Below are 12,029 nucleotides of genomic sequence, written 5' to 3'. Positions count from 1 at the left end.
CCCCCCCCCCCACACACACACACACACACACACACACGCACATACGCACACACAAACACACACAAAGATATGTTTAAGTTAGCACACCACACAAAAAAGTATAGGGAGAGACAATGAACTCCTTTATAATCTATTTGGTGAAGAATCCCTTAACTCAGCATTTGCATGTAGATAGTCTGGAATGGAATTTCTCTCTCTCTCTGTTTGTCTCTCTCTCACATGCACACGGGCACACACATGTACACAAACACTCATAATGATAACCTGCATGTACTAGCTCCTCACACATACTACTGTGCAGCTGCCACAAAGGCTTTCAGTTCCACCAGTGAAGTTTATTGTTCAAACAAATAATAACAAGTCCCTGAAATGTAAAAATGTATGAATTCTTCCCGTAGTGCTGAGCGCGTGAAGATTTCCAAATTAAAGCACATATAAATTCAAACTATTTCCAAATATTTCTTCTGTGCCATCCCTCGACCAGAACCTCTCCTTGTCCTCCTGTCTTTCAGTTCATTTGTTCATTTAGCCAGTTTCTCAGAGTTCCTAAGTTCCTTTGCACCCACAGAACATTTTTCTGCACGTTGTCCAGGGCAACCTGAGTAGCTCTCAGCTGAGACGCTTGCTCTTTGATGGACTGAAAGAACAACTGCACCTGGAGGTTGAACACACACACACACACACACACACACACACAACAAATTTAGACTGAAAAGTGTACAGCCAAACATGAACTATCCAAATGCAATTTACAGATATTGTCACATCATTATGTTGGCAACACTGCTAAATGGCAACATTGTGTTATAGAAAATAGTTGAAGGTACAAGAGAGTATTACTTCAGTGAGTTCCTCTGAAGAAGAAAACTGTCCTGTGGTGCCAATGATGATGTTTCTAATACAAAATGAGCCCAACTGGAACCTGCAGAACAGACAGATAACAGAGGAGTGATTGACCAAAATCTCTTTCTACATGCATCTAATTTTATGCCAGACTTCCCTGGAGTCAGGCCCCCCTGATATTAAAATGGGGCCCCTAGAACAACTCCTGATCAAAGTCAAATGGTTGTGGCAATATCTGAGGGTCATTCTCAAATCAAAAAGTGGTACCAATTACTATTGGACTGCACAGGACCCACTATAAAAGGCATGCAGTCTTACTGGCCTATACACAGTTTTCATAGACCAGCTCTTAAGAGCAGCTTGATGAGTAAAACACATTGTTTATATAGTATAATATGTACTTGCTGTGATGTAATTTTAATGTTTCAGGAAAAATACATTTTCAGACCATTACATGGGGTACTTAACGTAAAAGGTCAAGAAACCTTTGTCATGGTATACATAATAACTCTGTTATGTTGAACTAACTTTTGAACCAGCGTGTCCCAGTGCTTTTTGACATAGTTCCAGGCGAGGTGATGCCCCCGTGGGTTCCTGGCCACCATGAGGATGAGAGAGGACAGGTCCTGAGAACGGATCACCTTCCCTTCCAGACCCAGCTCCAGCAGTCTACAACACAAACACACACACACACACACACACACACACACACACACACACCTTTTGGTGACTATCCATTAGCAAAACACCAACCTTAGCAAGTGGTTTAATGTTTGGAGAACTAGTGTGATACAACACTTCATTTCTACCACATGGTGGCACCATTACATATTGTGTAAAAAAGTAGACTCAAGTACAGAGAGGGGAGAGTGTGCACCTTTGGAGTTTGCTGGTGTCTCTGCTGCTGGCCAAGGCTGAGAGGATCTTGTCTTTTTGTGCTTCAGAGAGGGAGATGGTGTAGGTGTGGAAGAGGGAGGCCCAGCCATGCTCGTCTTGGGCTCCAACTGAATACACTGTCTCTGCCACATCTGTGGGCAGGCTGGAGTAGACACAAACAGAGATATGCATGTTAGGGCTTGTGTCACGGTGGCAGGTTTGATGAGTTTTAATGTCACTTGAGCACAATGGAATATCAATTGATGTGGTCCAGCCTAGCACAGGGAAACACTGCTCTTAATAATGTGAATTGTATCAGTGATCATGGTGACAGATATTGATGTGTGTTAAAACAGACAGACTTGAGCGTCCCATTGGACTGGAGCCAGTCTCTGAAGCTCTGCTTTGCCCGCTCCAGACAGGGAGGGTCATCCAGGTGGCAAGCCAGGGAGAGGACCTCCGACCTCAGCCGTCGCTCCGACACAGAGCCCCTGTCACTCCACGTCTGCTGGTCGATGACTTCACGGAAAAAATGCAGCATATACATCTGCACCAGAGCACGGACAAACAGCATCACACAGGGACTCAAGCTGTACTAACACTGGCTTATCATATCATGGAAGCAAGAATGATTAGTGGTTATCTCTGTATGTGCTTGTCCTCCTACCCTTAGGCCGTGTGTTAGATCATGTGCATCCCTTTTCTCCACTATCCTGTAAAAGGCCTCCAGATACCCCAGGCCTTCGAGGAGAGGCACCGTGTGTGTCTCCAACTGCAGGTAACCCATCAGGTCTAAGGCTTTATCGAGCGACAGCCGACCAGCCCTTTATAGACATGGAAAAAATTTGAAAAAGTCTCAGGCGGGAAGTTGTTTTGTTTACCTGTAACTTTACATACACAGACACACAGACAAAAATGGTCTCTCGTCATCTCTCTGTCTCTCATCCACACACACAGGCAGACAAACGCAGGCACACACACATGCTTACGTGACCAGCTGAAAGGCGTTGTGTATCAGGTGAGTCCTGTCTTTGTAGCTCAGAGCAGTGTGGTTTTCCCTCAGCAGCTTGGTCAGCTCATCCCAGCCGTTGCCCTCGTAGTGGACCACGTAATACCCAGTCATGTCAGTGTTCACCTTCACCCAGCCCACTTCCTCTCCTATGTGTACTCTGTCTAGATGACACATAAATAATAAAAAAAAAAGTATAGTAATAATCATAAGCGTTTTTGTATGTTTTTTTGTATAGCACCTTTCTTAACAGTGTTACAAACAGCTTCACAAACCAAGTACAAAATGCAGCAGTAAAACAGATTAAAAAACGAAAACGATTATAAAACATACACAAATAAAATGGCACATAATAGAAAAGCATAAATACACCACTGTATGTGAGCTGTGTTCCCCCTTACCTGTGTGCGTTGCCATCAGGTGTCGGTGGATGGTGCTGGAAGTGTCTGTCTTGTATGTTAGAGGGATGTGCCAGAGGTAACTATACAAGAGAACAGAATATTATTTTTAAGTATGCAACCTTAATTTAGCCTCACAGGTTACTAAAATCAAAGTCAGAAGAGTTAGGTAGAGTGTTAACAGAAGAGTACTAACAAAAATGTGTGTGAATAAGAAAGAAAATAAAATGTGCATGCTCACCCCTGCTGCAGACTGGACCAGCGAGGGTCAGAATGCAGGATGGACCTCAGGAACCGCTCCTGTCTGAGCAGAAGATGAGAGCCCTTCCTAGTTACAGTGATCAAGGGAATACCTTTCTGCAGAGTCCAGGTGTTCATCATGGCTGTCAGGTCCAGGTGCTCCCCTGCAAACAGGTACTGCAGGACACAAAAGCCAAGCAGAGGTCGAATCACGCATCCGCACCAAGAAGTGAAGTGATTAAAAATGCAGAGCGATGCAAAGCCAGTAATAATCATGTAAACGTTATGAGAGGCAACCCATCTGATGTGGGGAGATCAGGTCAGTGAGGTAGTGAGAAGCACTGTATGTTTATTCACCGCATTCTTGGAGGCCTGGCCGCTGCTGTAGCAGTGTTTTCCTGAGACAAAGTCCTCTTCTGAGCATGTCTGAGGAACAAAACAAAACTGAATCAATGTGTATCTTTCTTAATCTCTGACCTGACTGACTAGAGCATGACATGGCATAACACTGTATGTGACATGTAATTTGTGCTTGTTATTTTTTACATTAGCCAGACTGTCCCACAGGTCCTGGTTGCGTGCGTTGCTGTAGCTGTATTTGCGGAGGTATCGCACTATCCCACTCTGGAACACATCGTCGCTCAGAAAGTGTCGAAGCATGTGCAGGACACACGCTCCCTGATGGGAGAGACAGGGAAAGACTTTAGTCAAGCCATAAGCCATAGAAGCCATGCTTTACACTGGCTTCAGAACAGTTTTGAAGTGTTATTAAGAACAATGCGAAAAGTACATAAATATTCAATAATAATGATAATAATAATGAAATGTTATTCTTCCACCTAGTTATAGTACCAGTATGAGTGGTGATTGGTTAGAGCATTAATATTTAAATTAACAATTAAGTCACAGGTGTGCATTTATCAGGTATTTTACAGCAGCTTCAAATGTGATCCAGCCAATCAGAACAGAGGAACAGGACTATCTGTTTCATAAAAAGATACTCTATTTTTGTATTATTTGTTGTTATAGATCCATACAGATAAAGCTCTATCATTCAATGACCACACTGATACTGTCACTGACAGTTGTGTGACCCTCTGTATGATTAAAAGTATAAGACATGTGTGAGATTAAAACCATACTTTGTCGTAGGAGACTGTGTCAAACATCTCTTTGATCTGAGTGGGGCTCTCCGCTGGGCTGGATATTGGCCGAGAAGAGTTGAATGAATCTCGACCAACGGCTGCAAAACAGGTGTGCAGTAGATATTCCTCCTGCAAGATTGTGCACAGAGTAGAATCATCATCCCTCTGTCCTGAGCTTAAAGGAAACTTCCACCCTCGAATACTCTTACACTGATATATCAGAGATACACAGATACACTGATATATCAGTGTATCTGCGATGTGCAATGCGTTCCTGTAATTATTTTGTTTACCATCTTGTTATACCCACATTCCCTCAACCTGCCTTGTCTACTTCTACTTCAGTTAGTGATTTCCTACATTTCCCAAAATGCCTTTGGACAACTGCCAGAGAACAAGCGTGAACTTGTTCCATTTGGCTGCAACTCCAGTATGTGTGTACATGACAGGAGTAGATTTAGCTTGATATTGGATATTCTATGGATTTTCAAGTAAACACACATTAATGAATACTGGAAGATTACTGATTACTGGAAGAGGAAGAACAATTTACAACCACTTTTTTCAATATTTGAAATTATATTTTTCTTATGTAACCTCCAGTTCATATAAGAAACAAGCAACTGAAACTTGAATGTGTTCATACAGTAGAAAAATATTTTCTCAAACATTGAAACCAGTGGTTACCAGTGGGGTAAATTATTCACGCCTCATCACAAGGTACATCGCCAAGCTGTTTTCCAACAGTGTTAAAGTGTTTTAGGGTGGAATTTTTTAATATTATTCTTTAATATTAATCTATTAATAATAATCAATGAGCTTTTCTAAGCTGTCAGATAAAACATAGCAGATACCACTCTGAGTTCAGGGTAGGTGGCCTCCACTGAAATGTACTCCATGTATCTGGCAAATCCTTCATTCAGCCAGATATCGTTCCACCACTCCATGGTCACCAAGTTACCGAACCACTGCAGGCAAAAGAGGATCAGCACTCTGAATTCACCATTTATGTAATAAAGTGCCCCGATATGAACATCTGAACCACTGAAGCTAAGCAAAAAGAGTAAATCCTCTATCTCTTGTTAGACTGCGAACACCCTGTCAGTCTCACCTGGTGGGCCAGCTCATGGCCGATCACCATAGTAACCCAGAGTTTATCAGATACGGAGGATGTGAGGGGATCAAAGAGGAGGCTGGTCTCTCTGTAGGTGGTTAGACCCCAGTTCTCCATCGCACCAGACTGGAAGTCTGGAATGGCTATCAGATCTGAGGGAGGGAAAAGACAGTGAGGGAGAGAAGAACGTCAGGGTGAAGAGAGCATGGGAGAGAGAAAATGAGAGACATAGTCAGTGCGGACCAGAGGGGAAATGCTGTGCTGCATCATAGAAAGCTAAATAGAAGCTTACCTTGTTTCGGTAGTGGGTAGAGGATGTTGAAATACTTCTCATAGAAGTCCAGCATCTTGACAGCAACCTCCAGAGCATAGTGAGTCTGCTGCCACTTCTCAGGAGCAGCATAGATGGACACCTACAGAGGCATAACAAAGACATTTGCAAATGAGAAAATACAATATTTTTTTCTATAATTACTAATCATTCATCATTAAGCAAGGAATGAAGGAAAACAAGTCTATACCTTAACCCCAGACGATGTTGTTGCAGTGACAGACTTGAAGTCACAAATGACAAAAGCTACTAGGTATGTGCTCATCTTTACGCTCACAGCAAAGTGGTCCTCCAGCAGGCCGCCATTCACTTCAACTGTCTTCTCCTGAAATATACAGTAATGTTTTTAACACAAGCACCTTCTTTCAACGAAACATCTTTCACACACACATGTACAGTAATTCATGTAGTAAAACTGCACATATGCAACACACTCACTATGGGCATGTTGGACAAGGAAATGTGCTCTGGGCTCCTCCTGATCCTTATGGAGAAGTTGGCTTTAAAGCTAGGCTCGTCAAAACAGGGGAAAGCCATCCGAGCACTAGTGGGCTCAAAGTGAGTTGAAGCTATGGTTCTGAAAAGAGACAGCCATGTCAGCAAGTACTGTATAGTTATACAATGGCAGGGCAGGACAGGGCTGGCAGAGCTTGGAAAGCTGTGAGCGGTGAAAGTTTTAAGGTAGACAATGTACACAGTCTTACCTGGTCTCTCCAGTACTGGTTCTGTAGCTGCTCCTATAGAAGCCATAGAAGCCTTCTGCAAGCTCTGCCCCAAACTCAATGTATAGGAAGTACTTCTGCCCACCGCTGAGCACCCTGGGAGAGAAAATGGCTGCCTGCTCATGGGCAGGGTTGTGGAGAACAGGGAGAACCTACCGAGATGAGCAGAGCAGTTTCAAACATCTCCAATTTAATTTTCTAGTAGTAAGAGAGTAATAGAGAGATGTGTAGCGGGCTTAGACATGTTAGCACAATCGATGTGACTGTATTGTGGGTAATGAGGACAAATAATCTGTAAAAACTGCTGTGAATTCACAACTACCTGGTCAGACAGATGATCTAGGTTCTGGTCCAAAACGGTGGCCTTGGAGATCTGCAGACCCTTGCTGTGTAATACAACCCAGTTTGTGTTGTTCTGGACATGAATCTGGATCTGCACTGAGCCAGTGAAGCTGAGAGTTGTGAGGTCGGGGTGCAGGTGGAGGTGGTAGTGCAGAGGAATGATGTACCTAGGATGAAGAAGCACAGGTTGCTATTTTACTCAATGGTTCCAAAAATACTGAAGGTCCAAAGCTTTCTTTGTCAATTTTACATATTTGGCTACAATAAAGAAGTGAGGAGTACCTAGGCAGGCGCAGTCGGCTCCAGGGGAACGACAGGTTGCCAGTACTCAAAGGAGTTTGTTCTCCTGTGGGGTGGGGAGAGCTTGACGCCTGTCGTGGACTTTGGGTGGGCTGAGACCCAACCAGAGACGCATGGAATAGAGACAGCACTAACAACCTCACCAAGACCATTGTAGAGGAAATGTCCTTCACCCACTGATAGAAAATATAGCCCTCCGAGGTGACAGCGAGTGTTGAAATCACTCTGTCACATAACAAACATGAGGAGTGACTAATGAGCACCTGAGGTGGGTATTTGACTACGGTGGGAGTTGTCCAGTTGTCACACTGTCACAATGTGACTGGAGAAAAAAAAACTCTGGAAAACTTAATGATGTGAAACTTCCAGGACCTTTTTTTCTTGAGCCTGAAACACGGGATTGGAGGATAAAGGATACACCAGTCTGTTAAAGAAGAACAACATTCATTAAGACAACACCTGTGTTATTGCTATAGACTAATACAGTCCAGTACAAGCCAGAAGTTAGAGAACTAATACTTTACCTCTGGCCAGGTTTGTGTTGTGGTCTGTCAGCCACCGTCTTCACCGTAAAACAAACCTGGATGAAAGAATATGAAGGATTACTGGTTATTTATAAATAGCATAAATAAATAGCTCTACAGTATCTGCCGTTTATTTTGATGTTTTCTTATGCAGAGCCTCATGTTGCATGCTGATCTGAGATGCCAGAGTGCTTGTTCTTTTAAATCCCACTGTTTTTTCACTAGCATGTTAAATAAGTAGGGCTGCAACTAACGATTATTTTAATTGTCGATTAATCTGTCAATTATTTTCTCGATTAATCGATAAGTTGTTTGGTCTATAAAATGTCAGAAAATGGTGACAAATGTCAATCAGTGTTTCCCAAAGCCCAAGACGACGTCCTCAAATGTCTTGTTTTGTCCACAACCCAAAGATATTCAGTTTACTGTCATAGAGGAGTAAAGAAACCAGAAAATATTCACATTTAAGAAGCTGGAATCAGAGAATTTTGACTTATTTTTCTTAAAAAATTACTCAAACCGATTAATCGATTATCAAAATAGTTGGCGATTAATTTAATAGTTGACAACTAATCGATTAATCGATTAATCGTTGCAGCTCTATAAATAAGAGACGCAAACCAAGTCAAACCATGCCAGCCTTAATATAACTGAGGGAGAGAAGTCATAGTGATTTAATCATTACGTGGTCTTATAGTTGCTTTCATAGAAATGTTGTTTGAGGGGGAAATTATTCACATAAATAATCAAGAAGCTTTGGATATCTCTGCTGACCTCCAGAAGTAATTATGCATCCAAAAATGATAAATAGTATAAAAATTTGGAAACAGCATGTCTCTAAAACTCAGAATAAAACATAAAATCAGTCCCAACTGGCCCGTCATAATATAGTAATACTCTGTTTAAAAGCATAACTTTTAAAAAACGGGAAAATAAATAAATGGGGTGCATCATGACATGGTGATCACTCAACTGAAACTATATTACCATTACCATATACTGTATACCATTATGATGGCAGGGAGGGAGTTCCTAATTAATTCATAGCAACATCTGACTTGAAGGTTAAAAGGGTGTGGAGTCTTAAAGAGACTGAACTCCTCCACATGTCCCTGGTTGAAAGTGAGGGAAAGAAAAGCCTTGTGCTTGAAGCCACCAAAGACCCCCGGCTGGTAGAGTCAGGGTGGAGGCAGAGAAGTGGAGCCACCGCAGCATGTAGGTGTTTGGAAGTGGAGCTACTGCAGATGAGGCACCATCAGCAGGCTCCACTTCAACAGGCTCTCCACCAGCAGGCTCCTGAGCTGTGCCAGGTGAAAATCAAACAACTTCAGGCTGAGTTAATTTTCAGCCTCGAGGAGTGGCAGAGAAATACCAACTTCCTCTCTTCAAAGAGCTCTCTTCAAAGGAAGGCTCTTATCTCTCAAAAGAAGGCAGAGGAACCCCCAGAGTCCATCGTCCGGGACTGGCAGAGCAGCAAGGAGCTCATGACATCAAACTTTCAAAAGACCCTGTGGAGGCGAGTCTTTACGTCTCAACAGAGGGGAAGTGGTGGTGGCCAGGCACAACTCACTAATGCAAATCTAATGCTAGTTGACATCCAAATTAGTGAGTTAATCACTTCAGTGGAACTTTTTACAATTTGGCACTAATGTATACGTTTGATCCTCTTTGGAGTTTTATGTTTCATTGTCTGAATTACATAATCTAGTGGCTTGAAATAAGGCAGTAGACCATAATTCACTGGTGTCATCTTGGACCAAGTCAGCTAGGCCAGGATGGTCTCTCATTGGCAGAGCTGACAACGGGCTTGATGATAGTGTGACATTACTTCTGATTGGGGGAGCTGAATAAAGACAAAAATACCACCAGTGTGACAGCAGGAAGTTATAGTGGGCTATGCAAACACAGATGTAGTTATAAAAACTGTCTCCAGCTGTCAACAGCAGAGGCTGCATCTACTTCATATATCAGCAGTCGGAGCTAGTGGCCAACTCTGCAGACAGTGAAGATGCCAGTGGAGACAAGACCTAATCCTCTAATGTATGACATCAACACAGGTGTTAAATCTGGAGCTGTAGATTTGGAAGGATGGTGAAGGTGACTGAAAGAGCATCCAGGGGTATTTTTTAGGGATATAGGTAAAGTTTCTGATTCAGAGTTGACAGCATTACCATAAAATAAAATAAAGTAAATTTTTGGTAAAGTAACTCAAACAAACATTCTGTTGGTCCACAAAATCAGTCTCTCATTCATTGGCTTTGATTTATAGCTGATGATGTTACAGGTTGAGTGGGGTAAAGGTTTTCGTGCTTACAAATATTAAGTGGACTGTTCTAGACCATATGAATATATAATATATTAATTCTTAAGATGTTACAGACATGCCTAAAGGCATTTATACTCTGCATAGATCTATTCAGCACAGAAAATATTAGTACACCAAATTGTGGGGCATTACAGAAAAGTATGTCTACTGTATATTTACTGTACATTTAATGTAATCATATTGTGAATTTTCCATAAGAAATTAATAATGGGTCATGTTGACCCAGGTTATGGGAGTTTTTGGGTTGTGCATTAAGGGTTAAAAATGGCCAGTGCAATGAGCGTTGAATTTCTCAATTTCATGGTATAATGTAACAAAGGACCTGATAATGTAAAGTTACCCAAATTATTATAACCGTCAGCACCGAAGTAGATTTCCAATCTACTTCCGGGTGTAAATGAGGTCACCTACACCCAGGTTTTAATGAAGGCTCTGATTGGTCGACAGTACGCATAGTTAATGAGGTGACAATAGCCAGGAAGCTACTTGCCAAACCAGCCAAAATCTCCGTGCCTCCATTGTTGCTGCGTGGATATTGGTTTATTGTATCATAGGGAAGGTTCGGCTCTCACTCTGTCCAACGAGCTTTGTACCATCTAACCATCAAAAAATAAATAATAAAAAATGATGCTCATTGTGTTAGAAATAAATATCAAACTTTTCCTGACTGAGCTGAAATCATTGCACTGGATCTTCTGCCAAATTAAATTTAAGTTCAGGTTCTATTCTAGTCTTAAACAAATCTCATCCTGAAGGAAACTCAGACATATAACAAGTTAACCACATGACTGGTGTTTTCCATGGGGACACAACAAGGTGAGGACAGAGCTATTGCTGTAACATGATAACAGCTGCTGCAGCACAGCTACAGTTCAGATGGGGATGCATGGCGGTAGTAATGCTGTACCATGCTGAGAGGATTAACAGCACGTCGCTTATATTAGTGACAACAATCAACAATTTCACCAAGACTTTTACCCACTATAAAGAAGCACAAGGTGCAGACAGTCCCATAGGATTACCATGTGCTTTCTTTAGATGAGGTGTGTTAAAAGAAATGTCAAAAAGCTTTTTCTGTTTTACCTCAGTTGAGCTGTGTCATCCTTCCCTCGTCTCTCCACTGTTAGGTTTCACTTTCTCTTTAAGCTCCCGCCTACTGCCCATGACAATAACTGCTTTTGTGTGTGCGCGCGTGCGTGTGGAAAGAGAAAGAGATGTTCACTGTGTAGCTTAACTAGTTAAAGAATATCATTGGATGTTCCAACTGCTGTTAATGAATGTAGATTGTTTGTGTACATAGCAATAGACAGTTATTAGATTTTATAAAGCCAGATGGTTAATATGCAAACCATAACCACCTTGGTTAGTGTGTGTGTGTGTGTGTGTGTGTGTGTGTGTGTGTGTGTTTGTGTATAGTGTGTGTGTGTGTGCAGGTGTTGCCTATTGCCCCGGGTGTGTTGATATGATCAGTTTCTCACCTCAGATCTAACAGCCATAAGCAGGTGTGTCTCCTGTGTTGACTCTTTAGCTGTTTACTGTCCTTATTTCCTTATTGCTGTCCTTTACTGGGTTCCTGTCCTCTTGATATATGCAGATAAATATGATAACTCCCTCTGAGGCTGATACATATCCTCAATCTGTCTGTCTCTCTCTCTCTGTCTCTCTCTCTCTCTCTCTCTGGGGGGATTCCATAGTGGGTCCAAGGTCACATGATTGGGAGCTGATAATCCCCCACGATGCATTGCTCCTGCCTGTACTTCGTGCCATGGCACAACCCAACGGCATGCCACCACCCCTCCCACCCCTTACACACTCACACATACTCATGCGCGATCACACACATACAGACACACACACAC

The 12,029-nt window shown here is 42.3% G+C and overlaps 1 protein-coding gene across 2 annotated transcripts; it reads right to left on the bottom strand.

The window, feature by feature from the left end:
- Positions 1-131: 131 nt before the first annotated feature.
- On the bottom strand, positions 132-11,663 carry erap2 (endoplasmic reticulum aminopeptidase 2). 2 transcript variants are annotated; one of them, XM_071525654.1, is made up of 22 exons: positions 11,649-11,663; positions 7,845-7,900; positions 7,303-7,744; positions 7,001-7,187; positions 6,661-6,830; positions 6,395-6,533; positions 6,147-6,281; positions 5,918-6,038; positions 5,623-5,777; positions 5,366-5,479; positions 4,509-4,640; positions 3,913-4,044; positions 3,724-3,792; positions 3,368-3,543; positions 3,130-3,209; positions 2,709-2,892; positions 2,387-2,543; positions 2,082-2,266; positions 1,721-1,882; positions 1,372-1,512; positions 841-922; positions 132-655 (listed from the first exon to the last, which is right to left on the bottom strand). In XM_071525654.1, the coding sequence occupies exons 3-22, from the start codon at positions 7,470-7,472 to the stop codon at positions 509-511; spliced, it is 2,838 nt and encodes a 945-aa protein (XP_071381755.1). In that variant the 5' UTR covers positions 7,473-7,744; positions 7,845-7,900; positions 11,649-11,663; the 3' UTR covers positions 132-508. The 2 variants fall into 2 exon arrangements, with proteins under 2 accessions (XP_071381755.1, XP_071381754.1); XM_071525653.1 differs by lacking the exon at positions 11,649-11,663 and adding an exon at positions 11,254-11,295.
- Positions 11,664-12,029: the final 366 nt, after the last annotated feature.

The sequence above is a fragment of the Centroberyx affinis genome, unplaced genomic scaffold, assembly GCF_046629955.1.
Source record: "Centroberyx affinis isolate AG114_WGS23_722 - 3 ecotype Tasmania unplaced genomic scaffold, CSIRO-AGI_Caff_v1 ptg001317l_1, whole genome shotgun sequence".
NCBI classification, from domain to species: domain Eukaryota; kingdom Metazoa; phylum Chordata; class Actinopteri; order Beryciformes; family Berycidae; genus Centroberyx; species Centroberyx affinis.
The sequence above is the reverse complement of the archived record's forward strand: the minus strand, read 5'-3'. Positions and strand labels throughout refer to the sequence as shown.